The sequence below is a fragment of the Cheilinus undulatus genome, linkage group 12 (genome assembly GCF_018320785.1).
Source record: "Cheilinus undulatus linkage group 12, ASM1832078v1, whole genome shotgun sequence".
Lineage (NCBI taxonomy): Eukaryota > Metazoa > Chordata > Actinopteri > Labriformes > Labridae > Cheilinus > Cheilinus undulatus.
In genome coordinates this window covers 19171967-19197337 of record NC_054876.1, presented here as the reverse complement: position 1 = coordinate 19197337, position 25371 = coordinate 19171967, and the positions used below count along the sequence as shown (strand labels likewise).

The following is a 25371-nucleotide window of genomic DNA, read 5'->3' as shown; positions in this document are numbered from 1 at the left end:
AGTTGACCAACTATCACAGGAAAACAGAGTAAAAAGTAGGCTATATCTGATGTATGCAGGGCTTACGCATAAATCTAAAACACTAAAAGACAGGCTGTTTATGTAGTATCAAATATTTTGGTCTCCAGCTTGGGACCAATACAATTCTCGGGTCCTTAAGGGGTGCCCAAGAATTCTAGGTCTCAGCCTTTCTGAGAGAGAGCTCCGAGTGAAAAGGCTGAGAATCTCTGACTCGGGACACGCAGTGTTAAAGTGAACAAAGAAACGGACTGTGCAAATTGTTCTTGTAACAAACATGAAATGCACGCTGTGTCAATGTAGGTTCGGTCCATAGACTGTAGAAAGTTCATACATTGGCGACTTTAAAAGCACAAGTCCTCCGGTGCGGTAGATGGCAGACATAACTCTTGGGTTGCTTACAAAAAAAATCCACGAAGAAGAGTTAGAAGCGGAAGAGACGTGGCACATAAACAGACAGAGGAAGCATCCAGCTAGCAGCAAAGAAGGCAAGTTTCCTGATGACAGCTCCTGGAGCCGCCTTCAACGTGAATTTGAGACGGGAGCTTAAATGACAGTCATACAACATTGCCTGAAACGAACGAGACTTTATTAAAGTCTGTGTGACAGGTAACATTTCGTTATTATTTAATTTGCGTCGTAACTACCCCTGCATGCTAGCTAGTATAGCTGGCTAACGTCACCTCATCTGGTAACTTCCAGCTAAGGTTGAAGCTAATGTTAGCTCATATTAATGCTAGAAGGTGTAATCAATGACGAGGCGTGTTAATTTGTTTAAAATGACGTCAGGTAACTAATGCTGTATGACACATGATACGAGACGTGGCTATAAACAAAGGACAAATCACACCCTCAGTGATTGGCTTTATTCACTACGAGCTTAAAGTATTTTATTTCATCCGCCAGGTGAATTGTATGTCTGTGGGAATATTAGTTGTCAGGAGTGTTTCTTTTATAAACCAGGACAAACTTACTGTTCTCGACTGTTCAGTCCACTACTTGTGTGACATGACCACAGATAATCATCAGAGGATAAATAAATACAGCCCTAGTGAAAGAGCCTCCTCCTCTGAAATACTTAACTAAAACAAAAACGTCAGGAAATACAACTGATCGTTAAAAGGAGGGGTTTTAACTTACAGTCAGACAGACTGACATTAATGTATATGCCACTAAAGCAAATGAGACAATCAGCCCAAAGATTTAGATTTTAATTTGAATTTTTTATGTGTGTAATCACTGCTGGTGGGTAGGCATCAGAAGAAATGATGAACTGCATGCTGCTCTTTCTTTTTAATATAACCATTGGCTTTAGCATAAACAATGGCTACTCTTCCAGGGATCTCACTCACATTCAGTCATTCACAACTACACACAGTACAACAAAACAAACAAGCCAAAAACATATTCTCTCAGAAAATTAACAGAATACATACAGAAGAGAAACACACTGGCTATCCATTTAACAGACATTAAGACAAATAGATGAATACATCATAATCACAGATCTTCAAGTTCGTGTCATAGATTATTTTATTTCTACCAAAGGATACAACATAAATGTAATCATATATAAGATCATATACAATCATACACCCTAATAACATAAACTACTTTTGTTTCCCACAGCTAAGCATCCTGATGACTGATTAATTTGACTTTAAAAATAAAGCAGGATGACTGGAGGAAAAAAGTGCCAGTTTGCCCACAGGGACCACTCAGATGACACAAACAAAATCAAATCAGAATATATTCAAAATAAATGGCTCAGTTTCATTTGAAGTAACTGACAGTCTTGTTATTTGGTATTTTCTGTCACACATAACATAGCACAACAAATACATTTCTGGAAAGCCAAGGAGAATCATATATATATATATATATATATATACAAAAAACATCAAACGCTGACAAAATCCAAACCAGAGCTATAACCAGTTTAAGAATGTCTCAGTATTCTCTTGATACTGTTTTATAGAACTATGTAATGTTAGGTAGTGAGATGCACTGATTGTCAAAATCAGGGCTGATGCCAGCACTGATGTTTAAAATAATGTTTTAGCTGATACTGATGCCATTGTGTTTTTTTTTTCCTAATTTCTTTTGGTGAAATGTTTCCACACTGCCAGCATTTTTTTTGTTTGTTTGTTTTTTTTGGGTTTTTTTGTTTTTTGTTTTTTGTTTTTTCAAGTTTGACCACACAAACGGCAAACTTCTCCTTCCTAATAATATAAATCTTCTCTGAATCAGCTGCTAGGTGTATTAGATGGCAGCATTAAATTGATATGACATAACAGATGAACGTTGGCAACTCATATCTATTCATGCCCACATTTGCCAGTGGTCAGTGTTTGTCAAAAGCACTGATATTGGCTTATACTGATGTTAAACCAATGCATTTGTGCATCCCTGTTGTATATTTATATCAGTGTTTCCCACACAGGCTACATTTGGGTGATCTGCCAAGGTACATTTTAGACTAAGGCTGTCAAAAGATCAAAATTTTAATTGTGATTAATCTCAGAATTTGTGTAGTTAATTGCAATGAATCACACACTCTTTTGCATTTAAAAATTCCACTGTTTTGCATTTGTAATGGTTTTTGTGTCATTTTGGATTTCACTACTATCTTACACTAAGACAAAGGATAATTGACTTCCTGTTTGGCTACAGACCTGCTTTCGGAGATGGATCGAAGATTTAAACAGATGTAAATGTGGAAAAAGGAACTTGCTATGGATTGAAAAAAAGATAAGAGATCACTAAAAAGATGTTGATGACTTTTGACTTGTCCATTGAGCTGTCTGTGAGTTTTTAAGAGTAAAATGAGACATTAAGTAGTGGTGGTTGACGTATTTTACATCACTGTGGTGGATGCAGACAGATGCTGTGGCAGCCTTAACCCAAATGTGTTGAAAGAGACGATGACGCATTCGATTGAAGAACATTTGTTCACTGTTTGTGAACCTTAATTTATTGCGATTAACTCGATTGATCTTGACAGCCCTAATTTACGTTTTAAATATTATCTGCATGCACAGAAAGATATCCACTAAAAGATCTGTCCCAAATGCGTCTATTGAAGTGTGACCCGTTTTTAAACTTAAGCTCTCTTTTCAACATTTTCTGCTTGTTTTGCTGCCTTAGGATAATGGCTGTGAAATGCTAGGTCATCAACAATAACCATTCAAACATACAGCTCACCTGTTGTTTGATTTGATATCCTGTAATTACATTTCTAAAAGACAGTGCTAGATATTTCCTTGTATAGGCTGGACTTCTTAACTGCTTCCCTCCCCACATGACGGATACTTTGGATAGTTTTTCACATAACTGGTTTAAAAGAAGAGATATGTTAATTTTACAAAACACTGAGGTGTTACCCCTTCCAAAGACCTTTTATCCAGACCAACACAAACAGACCCAGTGTACTTTGGAAATTTAAGCTCAGGCTGTCAGGAAAGTAGAGGATATAAATACATGTTCATCTTTGGCTCTGTTTTATTGCACCCAGTCTGTATTAAAGAGAAAATCTGCCTCAGGATAGATTGCAAGCCTGTTGCAAGTAAATGAACACGTCTTCTGTGTACCTTTTGCTTAAGCTCTGTTATTATAACGACAAGTCTTTGTTGTGTACGTCCCTGACAGACCTGCATTTGTTCTTTGTGCTCCACATAGCGCAGGTGACCATGGGTCTCTGCAAGTGCCCAAAGAGAAAGGTGACCAATCTGTTCTGCTTCGAGCATCGTGTGAATGTCTGCGAGCATTGTCTTGTCTCCAACCACAACAAGGTGAGTAGTGAAAAGATCACAGGATGTAAATTATGAAAAAAACTGAAATGTCAAGGTAATAACCATGCATATCCCTTTCCTTCTTTTCAGTGTATTGTTCAGTCATATTTACAGTGGCTTCAGGACAGCGATTACAACCCCAACTGTACTCTATGTAACACTCCACTGACTGCCCAGGACACCGTCAGACTCGTCTGCTATGGTAAGATCAGTTCTGGGGAAATAGATGCTCTTCTCTGTTAAACAAGGTGGCTTGTATGGAAAACACACAAGTGTATAAAGACAAAATGTTCCCATTTCTGTGCTTACAGCAATAAAACTGGTCTTCTGCCTCTGTTGCAATGGCATTAATCTATTGTATTCCTTCCACAGATGTGTTTCACTGGGCCTGTCTTAATAACTTGGCATCTCGGCTGCCCCTGCACACGGCTCCAGCTGGATACCAGTGTCCCACCTGTCAAGGTCCAGTCTTCCCCCCTTCTAACCTGGCCAGCCCTGTAGCTGATGTGCTGAAAGAACAGCTGTCATCCGTTAACTGGGCTCGAGCTGGTTTAGGGCTGCCATTGGTAAGGGCCTCTTTTCTGTAAAATGTCCTCTGTGTGGACATCAAAATTGCAAGACAGTACAAGATTAACACCTCACAGGAAGTTGAATGTTCATCTAGAGCTGGTGATTCATTCGGTCCATTTGGAGAGAAAGTTGATCTAAATGAAAGTTTAAAAAAAAAAAGTAATACCGTTAGACCAGATGAAAGGTAGAGCAGGTAATTGTTTTGCATAGCCCTGCATAAAACAATCTAAAAGAAATACTATTATAGTCAAAATATGAATACTCTTCCACCTGAATGTTGGGGTTACAGCAAACTGTCCACTGTCCTGTTTAGATTGACCTTGTATATGCTGTTTGGATTTTAAAAATGTTAGAGTACTCAAAGAAATGTCATCACAATGAGCAAAAATACGCCTGTATGCACTAGCTGATTATCCTGTTACAGAATTGTAAGGTGTTAATAAAATGTCATGTGTGACTGACAGATTGAGGAGCCGATCGGGGTCCTTGAGGAGACCACAGCCACTGATGTTACAGATTATACTGACTGGTCAACATTCGATGGTGAGCATTCAGGTTTCCTTTATTAATCTTATTGATCTTACACACTATAACTTCAGTGGTTTAATCAAACTTTTGTTTTCTTTCCACAGGTCAGGAACAGAGTAACATTTACCCCAGCCACTCATATAACACCAGCTTCAGCCCACCACAGAATTCTGTCCCACCTCCAGCACAGGAGGAGCTCGGAGGTCCTCGGAAAAATGGGGATTCAAGCATGCAGGATCACGCAGTGATCAACTTCACTACTACTGCCACTACCTGTGACACAATAACAATAAACACAGGTAAGTGCTTTCAAAGGATAAGTTTTGTCTTAATCCAAACAAAAGATGAAGAACAGAGACTGGGTTCAGGTTCACCCAGCTCTTTGCTCTGATTTGAATTTCTTGATAGGGCAGGGAAATTAATCGAAATTTAAATAAATCGCAGTATGCCTGTTGCAGTTTTCAAATCCCAGAAGGTGCAATATTTCATTAACCTGAATGTGTCAAATAAGTGTGTTATACTGTTTTTTGTCGTAGAAATGTTATGTTCTGCCTGAAATGCAAACGTTCGAGTATCATTTTTTAGCATAGTTTACAAAAAGATCATACTTTTCCTATTTTTGTATGTTTTTCTTAATCTAAATCAGAATCACATAAAAACCCACTTTAAGACAGAAATGTATTTTGAATTTATAACATAAGTTAAAATAATCACAATAAGATGTTTTTCCAAAATTGTTCAGCCCTTGTTTAATCTAATATTGTGTCGGTTATATTGTATAATGAATTACTACTAGTGTTTGTTGAAAAATACACAGCATTAGGAACTTAAAAATATTAAACAGCATATTAAATCACAATGTTGGAAAAAATAATACAATTAGATTATTTTCCCAAATCATTCAGCCCTAATTTTGGAGAAAAGCCTGCAGTCCATGAGGTAAATTTACTAGACAGTACACCTGTGTTTTCATTTCATGGATGATTTTATACATAATGATAAAGGGGGAAAAGCTGTTAAAAGTGGGTTTCTTAATTAATGCTACAAGCTCCTTAAAAAGCATTCTAGGATGTTTTGCAGCATTAACCAGGATGTCCACTTATAACAACTTCACCATCAGATGGTTAATACTATCAAAAACGATTAGAATTAAGAAATTCTCTGACTTTGGAAACAGGTCAACATATTTGAGGTAATAAAGGTACTCATCCTGAAATATATATCCAACAAAGGAATGGTCATTTTTTAAATGAATGTAGTAATTTCTGTGGGAAAATTATACATATTGTGTCTTCATATTCCTTTACACATAAAGAATATTTAAAGTAGGGGTGCACAAAAATATCAGCATGATACCAGATACGTATTCGCTTAAAAACGGTTTTATCAGTATCAGCTGATAGTAAAATTTTTGCTGAGATTTACAACCAGTGTTTTGGCTTTACAAATCTGTCTATATCAGCTGTAAATATTGGCTGTACAAACAAGTTAGTGGAGTTTTAAGCTGGATCAACAGAATTACATAAGCTGAAGTCTTTTTCTTTATTCATCATCAATCATTACCCTTTAGATTGTTGTAAGGACTGATATTTGTTTATATGTTCGTGTTTTAAGGGCCGAGGGTCTGAACTACATTTAAATATCTGTGTTGATATCGGCATTCTCTCAAACTAATTTGTAAATATTAGCATATCAGATATAAAAAATGCAGTCCTAATTTAAAGTGAATTTTCTTTAAACTGTTTTAGATACATGAAACTGGCCTGCATTTGATGGAATTCACAGGGGTTTTTTTTTCTTTTTCCAGCATCATCACCAAGAAAGGTTTACGACACGCGAGACGTTGGTCATAGCTCCGTCACACAGATCGATTTTGATGATGACAAGTACAGAAGGAGACCAACACTGAGCTGGTTTGCTCAGATTCTCAAGTAAGAAACACAACCTTCTTCTCTCTTAATATTATCAATGCATTTCCAAGAAGAAGTGTAGCTGTAATTTTCTTTATGATAATTGATTATTTCTTTTCCTTTCAGAAATCTCACTGGTGGAAAAAGGACTTCCCTGTCCTGGAAACAGCGAGTCTTCATGCTTCTCCTGGTCGGAGTTATTGGATTCTTTACACTGATCATCATCATGGCTAAACTCGGACGTGCCTCTGCCGGCTCAGACCCAAATTTAGATCCTCTTCTTAACCCCAACATCCGTGTGGGGAAAAACTGATAACAAGCATTGATTCCTTCTTTTCCTTCTGTGTTACACAATACAAGCTCTGTGTAGGCTGAGCTGAAACAGGACCTTCCAATACACAGTCAGCCCAACAGAGGGAGCTGTTTACCCATGTTCAGTGGGGAAGAGAAGAGACGATGTACCTCTGTAGGAGAGGTAATCTCTGGCTCCAGATCATGCACACAAGCAGTAGGAACATGCCAGGGCCTTTTATAGACTTTAAAATGTTAAATTCAGGAGCTTTCCTGTGATCCAGTAAAGCAGCCCACAACTTCAAAGGTGACCAAAGCCAAGATGTTAGAGGCCCAGGATTCACCAGTTGTTGCTTTGAAGAGTGAATAATGGAGAGAGTTAGTATGTCTACTTACAATTCCAGCTAACATTTGTCAGTAATGTTTGAAGTTGACTTTTTAGAAGCTGAACACAGACGATGTTGGTAGAACATCTTTTGCCCTCAAGGAAATCAGAATGTCATCACCGACACAACATTCATAAACATGTACGAGTTTTGAACTGACTTCTCTTCTGTTTTTTGTTTGGGTGGCCTTTGTGCATTTTATTCCTGCAGATACAACTCAAACTGGAACCAGATTAACCCCACACACAACAAATACACAACTATTTATGGGTGTCATCATAACTTTTGAGATAGAGTGCAATGCTTTTAAATTTGGCACACATGCTGTATGTATATTTTCCTGATGTTTCTTTGACTATCTATTAAATGGGAATAACTCAGAGTTTCGGTATTTTGATTTTATGCAAAGCTATCAATCAAGGGAGATGTTTGATTACAGGCAAGAAATGTGAGGGAAATTTGGTGTCAAATGTCACTTTAATCAAATGTTGCACCTTAGTTCCAGTGTTTTATAAATGGTTACCACTCATTCCTTCACAGTGTCTCTATGACATGAAATATAGTATTTCTGTCTTGTCAAAACAAACTCCAACAGAGGTTGATGCTTGCACCTTGCTTCAAAGTAAAATGATTTTCCACTTCAACTCTAAAGACGTCCCTGTGTGTTTCTGGATCTGTATACAAATCTTCGTAGATAACCTTTCAGATGTAAGGTTGGATCTACGGATCTATCACTTTGTCTTGACCCAATAATTCAACTATTGTTGATGTTTTTTAGACGCCTTCATGTGTTTTGGGAGTACGCCCTGACAGACATCTGATTATTGTTGAGGCAACTCACTTGAGTTAGAAATTCATCGGACCAAAGGGGCTAGGAGACCATATGAAAAGTAGCAGATACACTCGCAAACATTGCTGTTGGTTAATCAAATCTACTGAATTTCTGATGTGATCCCTTGCAGACAGCTATCAGCACACAACTATCACTCCAAGCATCACTGCATAATATTATACATGACTTTAAGGGCCTGTGTCCACTGCTTTTCATGCTGCAGCTCTCACCTCCGTCTCAGAGCACTTCTTACCAGTGTTTATCATCGCTGGTTACAAAAGTTGAGTTCTGTTTTCTTCTGTAGCATCTGTAACATCATTCTTTAATTATTTTTTAATTCTTGATATTTTTAGTGTTTCAAGGAAATATCACAAGGAAAACATGGAAACAATGTAGAGGAATTGTGTCTTGGTATTAGCAGCAAATGTAGACCTGAAAAATTAAACTCAAAAAGAATGCAATCAGTTTCTTTTCCATCACTGCTATTGACAAAGCATAGGTGTGGCACAGATTTCAGCTGAGAATGCTGAGCACAGGGACAAAAACAGCAGAAGCCCAGGGCATTTTTAAGACTCATGTATGCTCTCCAGAACCATGCATCCAGCCGTCACTGCCCACATACGTAGGGTACAAACCAAGCGTCGGGCCTCACCCACCTCTGTTGCTTGCATGCCATTTATGAATTCAGGAGTCTTCATTAAAACTGAGCTCCATAAAGTGTAGGTACAAGACAGTAAACTGTCTAACTTTTGTGCAGGGAGAGAGAGAGAAAAGCTGTTTAAAAGTGCCAGCTTCGACATATAGTCAGAGAAAAGCCAGGCACAGACATATCCACTCATTTTCTGTTTCAAAGCCCCACTGTAGTTTCTGACTATGTCATCTTGGGTGTGTCACCACCAGAGTTGCACATTTGTATTTGTGTTAAGTCCGAGTTTTTTTTTCTTTTTTTTTGCTGCATATGAACTCAACCTCTTCCCTGGTGTAAATAAAATGTCTGAAAAAGGGTCAGCTTGTGCTTCAAGTGGGCATGAGCTTCCTGCAAAGCGTTTTCGAAACCTGATACAGCATAAGGCTAGAGGGTATCGCCACTTTAAAGCATAGTTTTATTTTTGTGAAATTCATCCACAAAAATGAAACATTTACTGTCTTGAACCTACACCCTATTGAGTTGTTTTTATTATAAAGACACCTCGATTAAAAAGACAAAGTAGGCAACAGAGGTGGACAGAGCACTACGCTTTGTCAGCTCACCAGATAGACAGTTTCAGTGGGGCCACTGAGTGCATCCAAGCAACAATCCTACAGAGCGTCTGATTGACAGAGAAAAGATGTTAAAAAGTACCAACGCCTTTCCAGCATTGCGCTGGTCAAGCCTCCCAAAGTACTTTTCATGTAACTCACATCCACTTCAAGCACAAGCTGGAATTTGTTGGCTAAAAACACTTGACGACATTGGTTTTGTATGAAGATGAGCATTACTGTGGACACAGGTCCCAAGCTTTAATATCAATCAAACAGGTTAGTTATATAAAATGTATCCCCCATACATCAGGATATAAGCATGCTTTTTCTAATGTAAAGTTCGGTATGTTAAAATAGGGCTTTATGGGGACTGACTCAAATTTGGACCAAACCTCAAGTGGCCAGTTGAGGAACTGCAGTCTTGGCATTTCCCCATTCCTAAATTATATGTCTAAATTAAGAAACCTGCTGATGTAACTGAAGAGAAGATGTTGTTTCAACTGAAGGATATCTGCCTTTTGAATTTGTTTCTTCCTTTCAAATACTAATTCACTTTACTGGAAGATGTGGCTGTTTCCATTACAGTTTTTCGCAAAATAAAAGCAATGTTTCTTACTTTCTGACCGAGTACAATAATGCTTTGAATGTGATTCCATTGAAGGGAGTTTTTGGCATGAACCTCACAATTCTCGTGAGATTCTCTCATCTTGCGAGACTCCACTGTAAGGAAGCTGGACACCCAAAACCTGTTGCTTGTTGGTATGGTTGTGATTACATCTACAGCGGTTGTCTTTACAATTTTGAACAAGAGATGAAGGCAACGGATGATAGTTCAGAGGCAAAGTCCACATGAATGGCAAAAGTTATGTATAAGGGTATGTAAGTATGATGTCAAGAAAGTCGCCTTTTCTGTCCACACGTACCGTGCCATGTTGTCTGGAAGTGAACGAGTCACGTGACCATATGTTATTATTAGATTTTGCACATTTTTAAGGGTAATGGAAATGCAGCTAATGCCATTAGAAAACACATCAGCCGATCATCTCCATGATATGGTGACAGTGCGTCACAGTTTCAGCATGGAGAGTGCTGCGTCATTTGAACACAGTTATGATGTAACTCTTGGTCACATCCTGTCCTCAAGAACCTTCATAATAACCCTCTGAAAGTGTTGAAATCAGAGTTATAAATATTCACTAATACATCCCGTGTTGGCATGTGTTAGACGCCTCCTCTAACTTTCCATTGCGTTTGGCAGACAGTTGCAGCAGTGTAGGTTTTGCATTGATTGTCAGTAGATCTGAGCCACATGACATTGATGCAGGGAAAGCTGCCTGCGGTGATGAAGATACACACTGCAAAATTACAATGAGGATGTCAGATGTGGCTTTAGTACACAGCACAAAGCTGTGGTTGTATTGTGTGGTGTATTTGTCATCATATGAAAAGGGTCTAAGTTGTTGGAGGTTGAATTGAACATGATGATGTCTTGTGATGTAAAATTGGCTTTGTCACCTATTGGAGTTCAATGTGTTGGTCACTAACTCTGAGTTATTAGATTGCCCATTGCACTGACATAATAGGGACATCCTGATCAATAAGGTGACACTTTTGGTTATCAGGCTCTCTGTAAGCAGCACATTGTGTTTGTGCCTCTGCTCTGCTCTCATGATGACAGTAAAGTAGGAAAATGATCTTTGTGATGAGCTGGTGACATCTGGAGCAGTTTTCTTTGTGTCTTTTTATTGTAAAGTTTTCAAATAAAACAAAGTGAACACAGATAGACCCTGATGAGCGAGAGGGGACTTTGTGTTTCTTCTAAAAGATGCAGTAATACAAGAAGATCGTTTGTGACATCTAACATCCACCCACCACCATGCCTGGAGTAATGCAGGCTCAAGCAGAGTTTGCCTCTGACATTTTTTCCTCTGCTGCTACCACTTTTGATGTGTCACACAGAGCAGAGCCATGTACAAGCTGAGGAGTGAAGGCTGGGAGTCTGTGTTTTTGGCTGGTGCAGTGAGTCAGACGCTCGGGGGCAAATAAAAAAAGATATCTTTGAGATAGGCTTAAATACCCCTGATAACCAAGCTGCAGCTCAGAGTGTTTTTCTCACATTAGCATTTGTCAGTTTAAGTGGGTGGTTGAACAAATTCCTCAGTATTCTTGTGTGGATTTGACTTAATATTTGGAAAAGCTTCACTTTCATAACTTTAATTGCATTGTTCCCTGGACCAAAAAAGTAAAGTCAATGTATTTGTATATGTATATGTATATGTATATGTATTTAGTATTCTAAGGACTTGAACTAGGGCTGTCAAATGCTTAAAATTTTGAATATTCTCAGAAATCTGTAGGTAATCATGATTAAGGTCCCCTTTTGTCACATTTGGAAATGCCACTTTTTAGCCTTTAAAACTATTTTTCTTTCATTTTGGATTTTTGTACTGTCATAAACCAAGGGTGATTCCTCACAGCTTATACAGTAGACATAAAGAACAGTCTATTTATGAAGTCAGTAGTAAACATTAATCAGCTGTTTCAGACCAACTAGTTGAGTATCAAACAAAAATCCAAATCAAAATAATATGTATATATAGTTTACCACAGTGTACTTTTAAAGTGCATCATAGCCTTAACTTCATTAAGGGAGGGAAAATATTGGTCTGCTGCAAATGTCAATAACACACATTAACTGTTCAACAGTTTCTACTACGGAAGATAACAAACTTTAGTTCCCATAACAGCCTAGTATCTGCCTGACATATTTAATTTTTAAAAAAGCATCTAAAGCTCTCCTCCTGTATTTTATTATAAAGTACATTTGCAAATCTAACCAAAACTGTATGCATTTTGTCAGTGGCAGAAGTAAAAAAGAAATAAAACCAGTGAAACTTACAGCCATGGGTATGATGTAGATGTAGCTGGGTCATTGTGGTTTCATCTGGGAATGTTCTTTGATTCCCTTCTTATGCCAACATGAATTGATGATGAATCATGGTTTCCCTTCTGAATAGATTTAGTTTAAAAATTTCTCTGATGCTTTTTTGCTGAGAAAACCAAATGCCTTTTATCCTGAGACCTGTCTGCCAGAAGCTTTTTTTTCTGAGACATTTGTATCCAAGGCAGATGGCGTTTTTCCTGAGACCTTTGAGTCTAATGCCTTTTTTTTTTTTCCTGAGACCTCTTCATCTAAGTATGGTGGCTTTTTGCCTGAGAGTTTTGTGTCTGTTTTTTTTCCTGAGACCTTTTCATCTTTGTCTGATGCCCTTTTCCCTGAGACTTTTATGTCTGAAGCTTTTGTTCCTGATACATTTTTTTATCTAAGTTTGATGCTTTTCTTGTCTGAGACTTTTATGTCTGATACTGTTTTTTTTTCCTGAGACCTTCTCATCTTTGTCTGATGCCTTTTTTCCTGAGACTTTTCTGTCCGATGACTTTTTTCCTGAGACTTCTCTGTCTGAAGCATTTTTCCTGAGAACTTTTCATCTAAGTTTGATCTTTTTCTATCTCAGACTATTGTTTCTGATGCTGTTTTTTACTGTGATTTTTTAGAAGAGTTTCATACCGATTTTTCCTAAGACTATCATCTGATGCCTATTTTTCCTGAGACTTTTGTGTCTGAAGCCGTTTTTTTCTTGAAACTTTAGTATCTGAGTCTGATGCCTTTATGCCTTTATTCATTAGACTTTTGTGTCTGATGTCATTTTTCCTGAGACCTTAATACCTGAGTCTGATTATCTTTTTCTGAGATTTTTATATCTGAGTCTGCTTTTTTCCTCATTTTTTTTTTTGTTAGTTTGATGCTTTTTTCCCTGACTTATCCATTTCCTGAGACCTTTTTCTCCAAGTTTGATGCTTTTTTTGTGACCATATCGTCTGAGTCTGATGCTGACTCTGATACCTTTTTTATGTCTTCCTTTTTTCTTCAGCCCTTTTTGTGTGTCCATCTGTTTTAACACCCTCAGTTTGATTGTTGCATTTTTTAGGGGTTAAAAGACTCTTTTCAGATTTTTTGATTAGGGAGAAGCAACTTGCAAACTCACTGTCACCATGGTGACAGCAGTGCAGGCCATCAGCATCTCCATGGAAAACACTAAATGAAGACCCTCGGCATCACCATGGTGACTACCACAATGCTGATCATAAGCATCACCACCTAATATGTTTATTCATCCAACTTTATACTACTATCAAAATATTTACCAATGCTTTCACACACAGATCATTTTCCATATCATGCCATCCTAGCTTGTATTAAAAGTCCATTTGAAATTTACCATTGAACATCAGCCACACAGTACGTTACTAATCTATGCAGGGACATTTAAAGTTCCTACCAACAAAACTCATCTCATATTAGGGCTTGTGAAAACAGTTGTTTTTTTAAATGAAATACTCCTTGTGCTTTATTTTAACAGCTGTGAATAATGTAAGCAACAGCCTTTTATTCTTTGCTCTCTTTGTCTGACACCTTACCCTCAGCAGTCTTTTCAGGCATTACAACTTACCAAATAGAAAAAGCCAATCTCTCCTTCAACCGTCACATCTCTTTTGCTTTTGTAGATCATACGATGCATCTTGAATAATTTCAGTCTGTTTTATTACCATTAAAGACTCCATAAAGAAAAGCCTTGAAATACATGCCTGACCATTATAAACAGGGCAGAGTTTAATGCAGTTCAAAGTAGCTGCAAGCAACGGCCAGCCCCCGTCACTGGATGACATGGGAGTATTTATTGATGTGTGAGTGCATGTGTGTGATGCATGTGCCTCCCTCTTCAATTAGACAGTGCAACACTAACAGAGACTCATTTTGTGTCAATGAACTCTTCTGCCTGTTTCATTCCAAAGGATTCATTGAGAAAGTGAGTACAGATGTCGACTGTGTGGTCAATAACAAAAAAAATGTCCTATTTAGTAACTCTGAGTTATAATTACCTGATGTTATACTTCTAAAGCTTGTTTAATGTTAAACTATTGTTGCCTGGGATTTTGCCAAGCTGTATTTTGGACAAAGACATCTGCATGCCTTTCATCCTGCATGCTGTTTTTACTGGGTTCAGAAATAGTGTGTGTAAAAAAACAAAACTTGTGTGTAGTTTTATTAAATAGTCATTATCATCATGTTGTATGTTTTTTACAAATCTATTATAATAATAAGCTGAATTATTATTTATTATCATTACAAAATTAACAAAAAAAAAAAAAAAACAGTTCTATTCAGACTGACTTATGTCACGAAGCTGTAAATAATCTGTTTCCTCAGAGTCGGATATCCGGACAGTTTCTAAAGACGACTCTACGCTGCAGTGGCCGTTGATGGAGGAATATTCAAGGCCTTTACATCCTCAAAAGGACAACAGAGGAATCAAAGGGCACAAGTCTGAAATGTGCGACCATCAAGAGAGAGACCACAAGCGTGGAAAGACTGCTAACTCCAAACCTCAACAAATGAAGAACAATCACCAAAATCAGGCAAAGCATCATCAGCGTAACATGCAAAAGTCCCATCAATCAGATGAAAAGGATTGTCACGAGTAAGTCTGCAGACTTCTCAGAATGGAGTCTGGGATTTATTTCAAGATAAACTAAGACAGAGGATGTTTTTTTTTGATATTCTGGTTTTGTGTTTACATAAGAAGTCAGAGTTTATTTGTGATAAAGCGACCATTTTTAAAATTTGTTATCTATTTTAATTTGAGTTTGATTCTTGGTCTTGAGATTCAAAATTTCTATTGTTTTAGCCAAACTTTAGACACATTTTTTACTCTTAAAAGATTAGGGTAGTTTTAGTCAATAAAAACTCAAAAACAATTTGAAAAAAGTCCTTACGTTCTTGTCATTACTTTTATGTCAAAACAGTTGTCTTCTTTAAACCAAGTTAATAAGATGTATTCTAAGATGAATACAGACATGAAACAGTCATGGTAATGCACTTTCAATAATGCAATAATTTTAGAATATACTGATAAAACTACTGACACCTTGAATGCTCTTTCATCTCTGATTGTATTTTGAGAAATTATATGTACAGTGGAGAAATCTAAGGGGGTTTGAGCATCTGACATTTTAAGTTATTGTCATTTAAGTGACAAAACATACTTTTCATCTGAGTTTTTAATCACTAAAGATCTATTTTTAAATAGTATTAGTTTTGCTCTCTTGGTGGAAATAATGTTGCAAATTAAATTTTTTAGTCATGTATGGAATAGTCATATTTTTGTTGACAAAATGAACACTGATGTAAAGCACTCCAAATTGAAAACGTCAACTGTTTTTTAAATTTAACTGATTAAGCAATTAAGGTCCATATTTAATGCATTAATTATTTTTAAGCATGTGTGTTATTGTCAGCACCCTTTAGCTAAACCACTGCAATGTCTTTCTGCAGCAACAGGGATGCAAAATAGTCCCATTTCACTTCAACAACTCCCAGACAGCTCAGCAGACAAGTGATAAATTCAAACATTTACCATTAACTTATTATCCTTTTAACCCATGAGAAGTTCCTTTTCTGGTGGTGAAGTTTTAGTCATATCTTATTTCTTCCTGAAGTTCCTAATTTTCTTTCTAAAATAAAGCAGGTCTGTTTCCAAACAGAAACTAAGTTACCATTAGTTTAGGACAGCACAAAAATCCAAAATCAAACAAACAATTTTTTGAAGTGTGGATCCCTAATATGGGATTTTTGCTGATATTCAATATGCCAATATTTAAAAATGTATTTTAGTTAATACTAATATCAAACTGATGATGAAATGTTGTTTGGACCTAAAACTTTAGCCCTTTAAACACAATTTCAAGTTCAAGGAAGAACAAATTAACACATTTCAGTCCTTAAACATACTTTTAAGTCTAAAGAATGATAATGAATTTAAAAAAAAACTTTAGCTGATGTAGGTGAGATTATCCAGCAAAAAACTCCACTAACTTATTTATTCGTACGACAAATATTTAACGCTGATGAAGGTTCTTTGCAGATAATGTGATGCTGTGGCAGAGAACTCCTGGAGGGGCACAGGAAGTGATTTCTGCATAGATAAAAACACAGCCAAAAGGCCATGTTTTGAGCTATCTACTATTATGCCAAGCACTCAAAGTGTGAAAAGAAAAACATATCAAATTCTAAGCAACTTTTTGGTCCCAAAAGTAGTGAAATATTTAAGAAAGAACATTTTTAAAAGATAATAAACTCACAGATAAACAGCAGCAGGCAGAATGGTTTAGCTCATTAAACTCTGATCGTACCCGTATTTCCTCAGCTTATGTCCCTCCAGCCTCATTTATTGTGACGGGTAATTCGTAGAACTGGTGTCTTGGCTCCTGAACAATTTTTCCTTTGTTAATAGTAATAATTGACATTTTAAATGTGGATTCAACACCAACAAACTGCCACTGCCACTCAAACAGGAACTTGCTCCAGTGGCTCATGCAAAAGTTTTGGCGTTTCGTAGAACAAGCTAATTCATGAACAACTCATTATTTCTCAGTAGCTCACCCCACAAGGTTTATTTACTTGATACTACATCACAGTTACTTCAGTTAAAAGTGTGATTTTGACAAAATGAGGATTTTTTTTATTATTATTTGTTAATTGGTTAAACTGTGGTGAAACAATCACTTTTTTATAAAGTGTAGGGATTTTTACTCAGTGTGCATAGAATTTTCTGATAATTACAGAATATATATAGCTGTAAAGAACAAACTTTCTCCATTCCCATTCAATACTAATGGCTTTTCCCCACTTCCTGACCCCTATCAAACTTTCGGGGTCAGGAGATCTCAAACAACCTATGGCAGATTTTTATAACCAAAATATTCATGATAAATCTTGGCAGTAATTTTTATGTCTGCTGACACGATAATTCACTTTAAAGTGAATATCTGCTGATACTGATATGATGCCGATTATATCATGCATCCCTAGTTTTCAATGCAAAATAGTACAATTATAAAAGGACACCCTAGTCTTAGCAACTCCACTTGTGAGAATGATTTCAAGAAAGGTCAAATCTATCACTACTGGATCAAGAGGTTGTGATCGCTAACCTTTTTGTGGCAATGAGTCTGTGTGCCAGCTTGTCTTTCATTTATTGCAAATTTTTGATTTTCACTGCTCTTTAGATTTTCTCAGCCTTGTGACAACATTTATCTTTCTTTAATATTTTCCGCAGTGTCCATTCAACAGCAGAGGACAGCATCTTAAGCGATCATCGCCCAAACCCTCCACGCCACTATGATAGAAATCAGACCCACCATTACCACCGCAAGCAGAACCATCGCCATGTTTCTCTATCTGAAACCTCTTCAACAGGGTCATCTTCATCCTCATCATCTTATTCTTCCTCTTATTCTTCTTCTTCCTCACCCTCCACCTCATCATCTTCCTCATCCTCCTCTTCTTCCTTTTCTTCCTCTTCCACATCATCTTCCTCTTCCTCTTCCTCCAGCGTGTCCTCTGACTCTAGCAGCAGGGGATCGGACAGATATCCTCACATGAAGCACTCACATTCCTGCTCTGACATTTACGGAAAGTACCGGTGCCTGGAGGACGGTGATGACACGGCTCCTCTGATTGATAAAGAAAGTCATCCAGACACAGAAAAGACAGAGCGGGGAAAAGCCAAGTTCTGTGCATCTGGACCAACTCATGGAGCCCTAAAGAAGACTCGGCGGGCTGTAGGTGGATTGGGAGGGAATAGTGGAAGTTTCCGGAAAGCCAGGTCAATGGAGGCTCTGACTCAGGCTGGAGAGAGGGAGTGGGATGAGAGCAAAGATAAGAAAGAGTCAGAGAAGGAGAAGAATGAAGCCAAGAAGAACCTGATGAAAGAGAAGATGAAGTTCTCTGCATTCCTGAATGAAATCACTCGACAGGTGCTCAGCCCCATGAGACTCACCACACTCGGGGTCACAGATGTTAAGAGACCCTCTAGTCCAGGTCAGACTTCACTGAGACCCTCCAGTCCGGCTCAGATTTCAGTCAGATCTTCCTGTGCAGCTGAGAGCAGCTCAGAGAGGCTGCAGAGGAGCCGACCCACCAGTGCAGACTCTGTGAGGTCTAGTAAGACCCCCAAGAATGCCAAGACAAGCAGCGACTGTTCCCGGCACTCTAAAACGTTACATCATTATCACCATGATCACCGAGCTGCAGACTCAATGCATCACATGACCCATCATGGGATCCAGAGACCACGGAGCTGCAATGAAATCAGTGGCTCACCAAGACTACCAACACACAAACACCATCTACACCATCACCATGGAGACCAGCAACACTCTTCTCATCACTGCCACAGCCCCAATTACCACCATCACCATGGAGACCACCACCATCACCATGGACACCACCTCAGTCCTGTTTGTCACTACAGTGCAACCCAGCTCCATGGGGGCCACCATGCTCATCCCCATCATTTTAACACTCATCATCATCGCCATGGAGACCACCACAGTCCAACACGTCGTCATAGAAGTCACCGCAGTCCAGGTCGTCATCGTCGTAACAATCAATCAAAAACTAAACTTCGCTATGGGGACCACAGCCCGACAATTCATCATCACAGTGACCATCATGACCAAACAGAGCATCACAGCTGCCATCACCATGGAGACCACCAGCATCACCATGGAGATCACCAGCATCACCACGGAGACTATCATTATCATCATGGACACCAACATAGTGATCTACGTCATCAGCATTTACATGGTGAGCACAGCCATACAGACCAACATCACCATGGTGACCAGCAACATCACCATGGTGATCACCAACATCCCCATGGAGGCCACAAGCATCACCATGGAGATGCTGATGAGCTACATCAACACCAGGCTGAACATCAAAGCTCAGACCATCAGCACAACCATGGCCATACAACCCAACATCACCATGGAGATAATGAGCATCACCACAATGAACAACAGCATCATCACCATGGAGACCACCATCATCACCATGGAGACCACAAAGGTACAGAACTCCAACATCACCGTGCTGACCAAAGCCCAACAGTCCATCAGCATGGGGACCACCAGAGTGAGGCTCTGGTGCATAAACATGGAGATCATCATCATCACCATGGAGACCACAAGCATCACTTAGGAGACCATAGCCATCACCATAGAGACCACCACAGCGCAGATCATCAGCATCAACATGGTGACCAGGATAATATGGATCATCATCACCATGAAGGCCACCACAGTCCAATACATCATTATCATCATGGAGACCACCATAGTTCAAACCATCATCATCATGGAGACCACCATAGTTCAGACCATCTTCATCATCATGGAGACCATCAGCATCATCATGGAGTCTTCCACAGTCCAGTACACCATGATTCAGACCATCATCAACATAGAGATAACCATAGCCCAGACCATCATCATGGACACCACCATAGTTCAGACCATCACCATCATGGAGACCATGATAATATAGATCACAAGCATCACCACAGCGAGCATCACAGTTCAAACCATCATCATCATGGAGACCACCATAGTTCAGACCATCTTCATCACCATGAAGACCACCACAGTTCAGACCAACTTCATCACCATGGAGACCACCATAGTCCAGACCATCTTCATCATCATGGAGACCACCATAGTTCAGACCACCATCATCATCATGAAGACCATCAGCATCACCACACAGAGCATCACAGTCCAGACCACCATCATCATGGAGACCACCATAGTTCAGACAATCACCATCATGGAGACCATCATGGTTCAGACCATCATCATCATCATGGAGACCATCTGCATCACCACACAGAGCATCAAAGTCTAGCCCACCATCATCATGGAGACCACCACAGTTCAGACCATCATCTTCATCATGGAGACCACCACAGTGACAGTCAGTCAGTCAAAACAGACTCAGGGAGTAGTGGCCGTTCTGGTCATGAAGAAGAACAGACAAGCTTCAGCTCTTCAATACATAAGGTATGTTCATGCTAATAATGTAATAATATAATAATAATAATATGATCATATAATATTCTATAATATAATTATATAATAATAATCATGTCATAATAATAACAATAATAATGTATGTAGATGTAGAACACATGTAGCTGTGCATGTACACTGCTGTGAAAAAGTTTAGACCCTGTGTTAAATCATGAATTAACTTGAATTCAAATTTTTCTAAACCCGAGTTGAATTTCACTAGCCCTACCCTGGCCTGATAACTGTTAGACAGGTCAAAGCAAGAAATCACTTAGAACCTGTCTGACAAAGTGATAGGTTAAAAGATCTAGAAAAGTAACACATCATGCTGTGATCTAAAGAAATTTAAGAACAGATAAGAAACAAAGTTATTGACATTTATCAGTCTGGAATGGGTTACAAAGCCATTTCAAAGACTTGGGGACTCTAGGTAACCAAAATGAGAGCCATTATCCACAAATGGAAAGAACTTGGAACAGCAGTGAATCTCCCCTGGAGTAGCTGCCAAACTAAAATTACTCCAAGAGCGCATCTATGAGTCATACAGGAGGTCACAAAAAACCCAGAACAAAATTCTAAGACCTACTGGCCTCACTTGACAATAAGAAAGAGACTGGACAAAAATGGCATCCATGGGTGAGTTTCAAGGCCGAAACCACTGCTGACCAAAAATAACCCAAAGACTCATCTCACATTTGCCAAAAAACATCTCGATGATCCCCAAGACTTTTGGAGAAATTTTCAGTGGACTGACAAGAAAAAAAGTTGAACGTTTTGGAAGGTGTGTGTCTTGTTACATCCGGCATAAAATTAACAGCATTTCATAAAAAGAACATCAAACCAAAAGTCAAACATGGTGGTCGTAATGTTATGGTCAAGGGCCGCTCTGCTGCCTCAGGGCCACTTAATGTCATAGATGGAACCATGAATTCTGCTCTATATCAGAAAATCCTGAAGGCGAACATCCAGCCATCATTTTGTGCCTAAAGCTCAAGCGCTCTTGGGTTATGCAGCAGGGCAACGACCCAAAACATACCAGCAAGTCCATCTCAAGATTTTGAAGTGGCCTAGTCAAAGTCTGGATTTAAATCTGATTGAGATGATGTGGCATGATCTCCTCTTTGAAAACCGTCTACTATGGCTGAATTAAAACAATTCTTCAAAGAAGAGTGGACTAAAATTCCTCCACAGCAATGTGAAAGATTCATTGCCAGTTATTACCTCCGCCAAGGAGGTTATGTGATCGTGTGGGTTTGTTCGTTTGTTGATTTGTTATTAGTTTGTTCGTTTGGTCATTTGTTTGTTTGTTTGTTTGTTTGTTAGTTACATAACTCAAAAAGTTCTGGACGGATTTTCATGAAATTTTCAGGAAATGTCAGAAATGGCATAAGAAAGAACTGATTAGATTTTGGCAGTGATTCAGATCAACGTCTGGATTTAGGATTTTTTTCAAGGATTCTGTACTATTGGGAGATAGGGCTAATGGCGGAGGTCTGCGCTGTTACCACTTTACACCAGGAGATGGCAGATATGAGTAACTTTAATCCCAGCAGCATTTTGGGTGTGTTTCTATTCAAAGTTTTGGAGTTTATAGAGTTTGAAAGATGCACACCCGGTCGAGGAGACAAGTCGGAGCATAACAGAGAGAAAGACAGCGAATTGTAGGGAGAAAACTCACAATACTGTGAGGAATAGAGGTATATTCACCCTCTGCCATGACTCCCAGCCATCCAGTGAGACCATGGGTGAGAATGTCAGTGCATCTGTTGGTACCAGCAGGCAATGCTTCCACCATGACAGTCCACCCGTTGCGAAGCCAATGCTTTCCCTCACCATGTGTCCACCTCACCGGGGAGGGAGTAATTGATGAATGCCGTGGTGGGGGGCACATGGGGAAGGATCCAAGAATTTTTTTAGAGGATTCTTCACTATTGGGAGATAGGGAGAGGTCTCCGTGTGCGTTTCTAGTTGCAAATGCGTTCAGTTGTTGCTGCCTAATTTGGCACTAGCAGTTATTAGAGTTAGGGGGCAATTACTTTTTCACATAGGGCCAGGTAGGTTTGGACGGCTGTTTTACCCTTAATAACTGAAATCTTCATTTGTAATCTGCATTTTGCATTTAATTGGGTTGTCTTTGTCTAATACTAAAATTTGTTTGATGATCTGAAATATTTAAGTGTGCCAATGGGCAAAAAATAAGAAAATAGGAAAGGGGAAAATACTTTATCACAGCACTCTATATCTCACATGTACCAGTGGTAAGTATGACCTTTGTTTCATTCATAACAATTTGTCTAAGGTCATTGCTGACAGTCGATATTCACACTGTTAAACACGCCTCATTAACAGTTGTGTAATAATGTTCCACTCATTGACAGCCGTACTGGACATTGCCCAACAATTGATTAGTGCATCAAATCAGATTAACATTCTAAACTGATTTTTTTTCTGGTCCATTTTTCTTCTTTGGTTATCATAAAATAAGTTCCAGTTTTTTTTTTCCTTTGCTCTGGTAATTTCTGTATTTTTTATCTTTTATTTTACAGGAAAAGGTGAATGAGCTGGGTCGAATCATGTAAGTGCCAAGTTTTTTAAGTTACCAGGACATGTAATATTCAGCGCACACTTCAATTAATTTTGTTGGCTAGATTACAGCAAACAATGACCACTGTAATTTTTCATCCAACTATCCTGAGATTCTCGTGCTGATGTGCTTTTAATGCCTATCTACCTGACAGGATCCTACAGGAGCAGAATGAAGGTCTTCATCAGAGTCTGTTAAAGACTGCGGTGAGGATGGAGTGTTTGGGAGAAGAGTTCATAAGCAGCCAGAAGCTATTGGAGGCAGAACTTCAGAGGACACGTATGGAGCTCAACAACCTCACAGAGAGGTTTAAGAGGTAAATTAACCATCAGTCTATATACTCAACAAATGATTTAATTTGTCTTCGGAATAGGAAATTTATCGCCTCTTCCTCTTCTAAAGTACAACAGTGGGTAGAACACTGAACCATGAATTACTGTATTGATATGAATTAATTCATGGTGAAAAAGTTCCCATTTTTTAAAAAATGTTAACCTAAATTTAGTCTTAAATGTTTTCTTCCTCCTGCTATAGTTAAATGATGTCTGTATGCACAAGAGACTGTTACTGTTCCCTCCAGTCATCTATCCTGGGTCACAGTGGCAGCAGGTTAAGCAACCATGACGCCACTCTCCCAACTGGCATTCCCAAGCCAGAAGGGATATATGATCCCTCCAGTGAGTTCTGGGTCCATCCCAGGATCTCCTCCCTGTTGAATGTGTCTTGATGATCCCCAAAGGGAGAAACCAAGGAGGCATCCTTATCAAATGCCCAAACTAAATCAAATGGCTCTTTTCAGTGGGAATGAGCAGGGGCTCCCCCAGATGTCTGCATTCCTCACCCTATCTCTACAGCTGAGCCCAACCACCCTTTGAAGAAATCTAATTTCAGCAGCTTGAATCCGCATTCTCTTTCTTTCAGTCATTACCCAAAGCTCAAGACCATAGGTGAGGGCTGGAGAATTGACTGACTGGTGAATTGAAAGCTTTGCCTTTCGGCTCAACTCCCGCTCTACTACAAAGATCCAGCCCAGCACCTGCAACACTGCTGATTCTGCACAAATCTGTCTGTCAATCTCACAGTCCATTTACCTTCAATTCTGAATAAGACCCTGAGACAGGCCTGAGACAGAAATGGCTGGGCACCTTAAAGGCACTGTGAATAGGGTCTCTCCACAACCATTAAATAACATTTACTATAATAATAATATTAATAGTTATGATATCATTGTGTGCACACACTGCCCAGTAGTGCTGAGAGGGGTCTGGCTGCAGACTGTTCATTCTGGCAGCCACTCTCACAGATTGTTCATCTGTATATCTCAGAAAGGAAATGCCGTAATTCGTACAATGTATTTACAGTTTAAGATTTTTTTTTTTTTAATTTATTCAACTTTATTCCAAACAAAGTCTGCTATTTCTATTCATGAAATAACCACACTGCAAACATTACTGACTAAGAAACACTTCAGAAATAAGACAGAATAAAGGTCAGGGTCTAATCCGGGACTAAATTATGTACAGCCCCATTATGGAAGTAGTTGCACAAAAAGTAGCTTGCTTTATTGTTAGCTTTAGCTGAAGCTAACATAGCTATGCTAGCTAAGTAGTTCGCGTTATTACATAAGTCAATGTAAAGTTGGCTTTATCAATGCATGTTTCAGAAAACATAACTAACTAGAAAAGCACTCGGAGAGCACAGACCTCCGCCATTAGCCCTATTGCCCAATAGTACAGAATCCTTTTAAAAATTCCTGGATCCAGAGGGTGATCCGGATCAATCCCAAAATCTAATCAGTTCTTCCTTATGCCATTTCTGACATTTCCTGAAAATTTCATCAAAATCTGTTTAGAACTTTTTGAGTGATGTTGCTCACAAACAAACTAACAAACAAACGAACAAACCCACCTGATCACATAACCTCCTTGGCGGAGGTAAAAATAATGCAGCTACGTGGATAGCGTTACTATGCAGCTTATATAGCTGCTTTGTGATCTCAACTTTAGCTACGTAAATAGTTTAGCTACATTAGCTATGTAGTTCCATTGTTTATAGTAAGTAAGCTTCGGCAATGTAAGCTTTAGAAAACGTAGCCAAAGCCAACGTAGCTACATGAATAACTTACCTACATAGCTTATATAGCTGCTTTTTGAGCTTAGTTTAGTAACGTGATCTCCAGCAAAAGTAGCTAAAGTTAACTTAGCACTAAGATAACATATCTACGTACCTTTTTTGTGTGGTTAGC

The 25371-nt window shown here is 38.7% G+C and overlaps 1 protein-coding gene across 2 annotated transcripts; it reads left to right on the top strand.

The window, feature by feature from the left end:
* Positions 1–461: 461 nt before the first annotated feature.
* zfpl1 (zinc finger protein-like 1) lies at positions 462–7874 on the top strand. 2 transcript variants are annotated; one of them, XM_041800649.1, is made up of 8 exons: positions 462–627; positions 3702–3809; positions 3900–4011; positions 4182–4375; positions 4844–4922; positions 5012–5206; positions 6715–6838; positions 6944–7874. In XM_041800649.1, exons 2-8 carry the CDS (start codon positions 3708–3710, stop codon positions 7128–7130), a joined length of 993 nt encoding a protein of 330 aa, XP_041656583.1. In that variant the 5' UTR covers positions 462–627; positions 3702–3707; the 3' UTR covers positions 7131–7874. The 2 variants fall into 2 exon arrangements, with proteins under 2 accessions (XP_041656583.1, XP_041656584.1); XM_041800650.1 differs by having other exon boundaries at positions 3697–3809.
* Positions 7875–25371: the final 17497 nt, after the last annotated feature.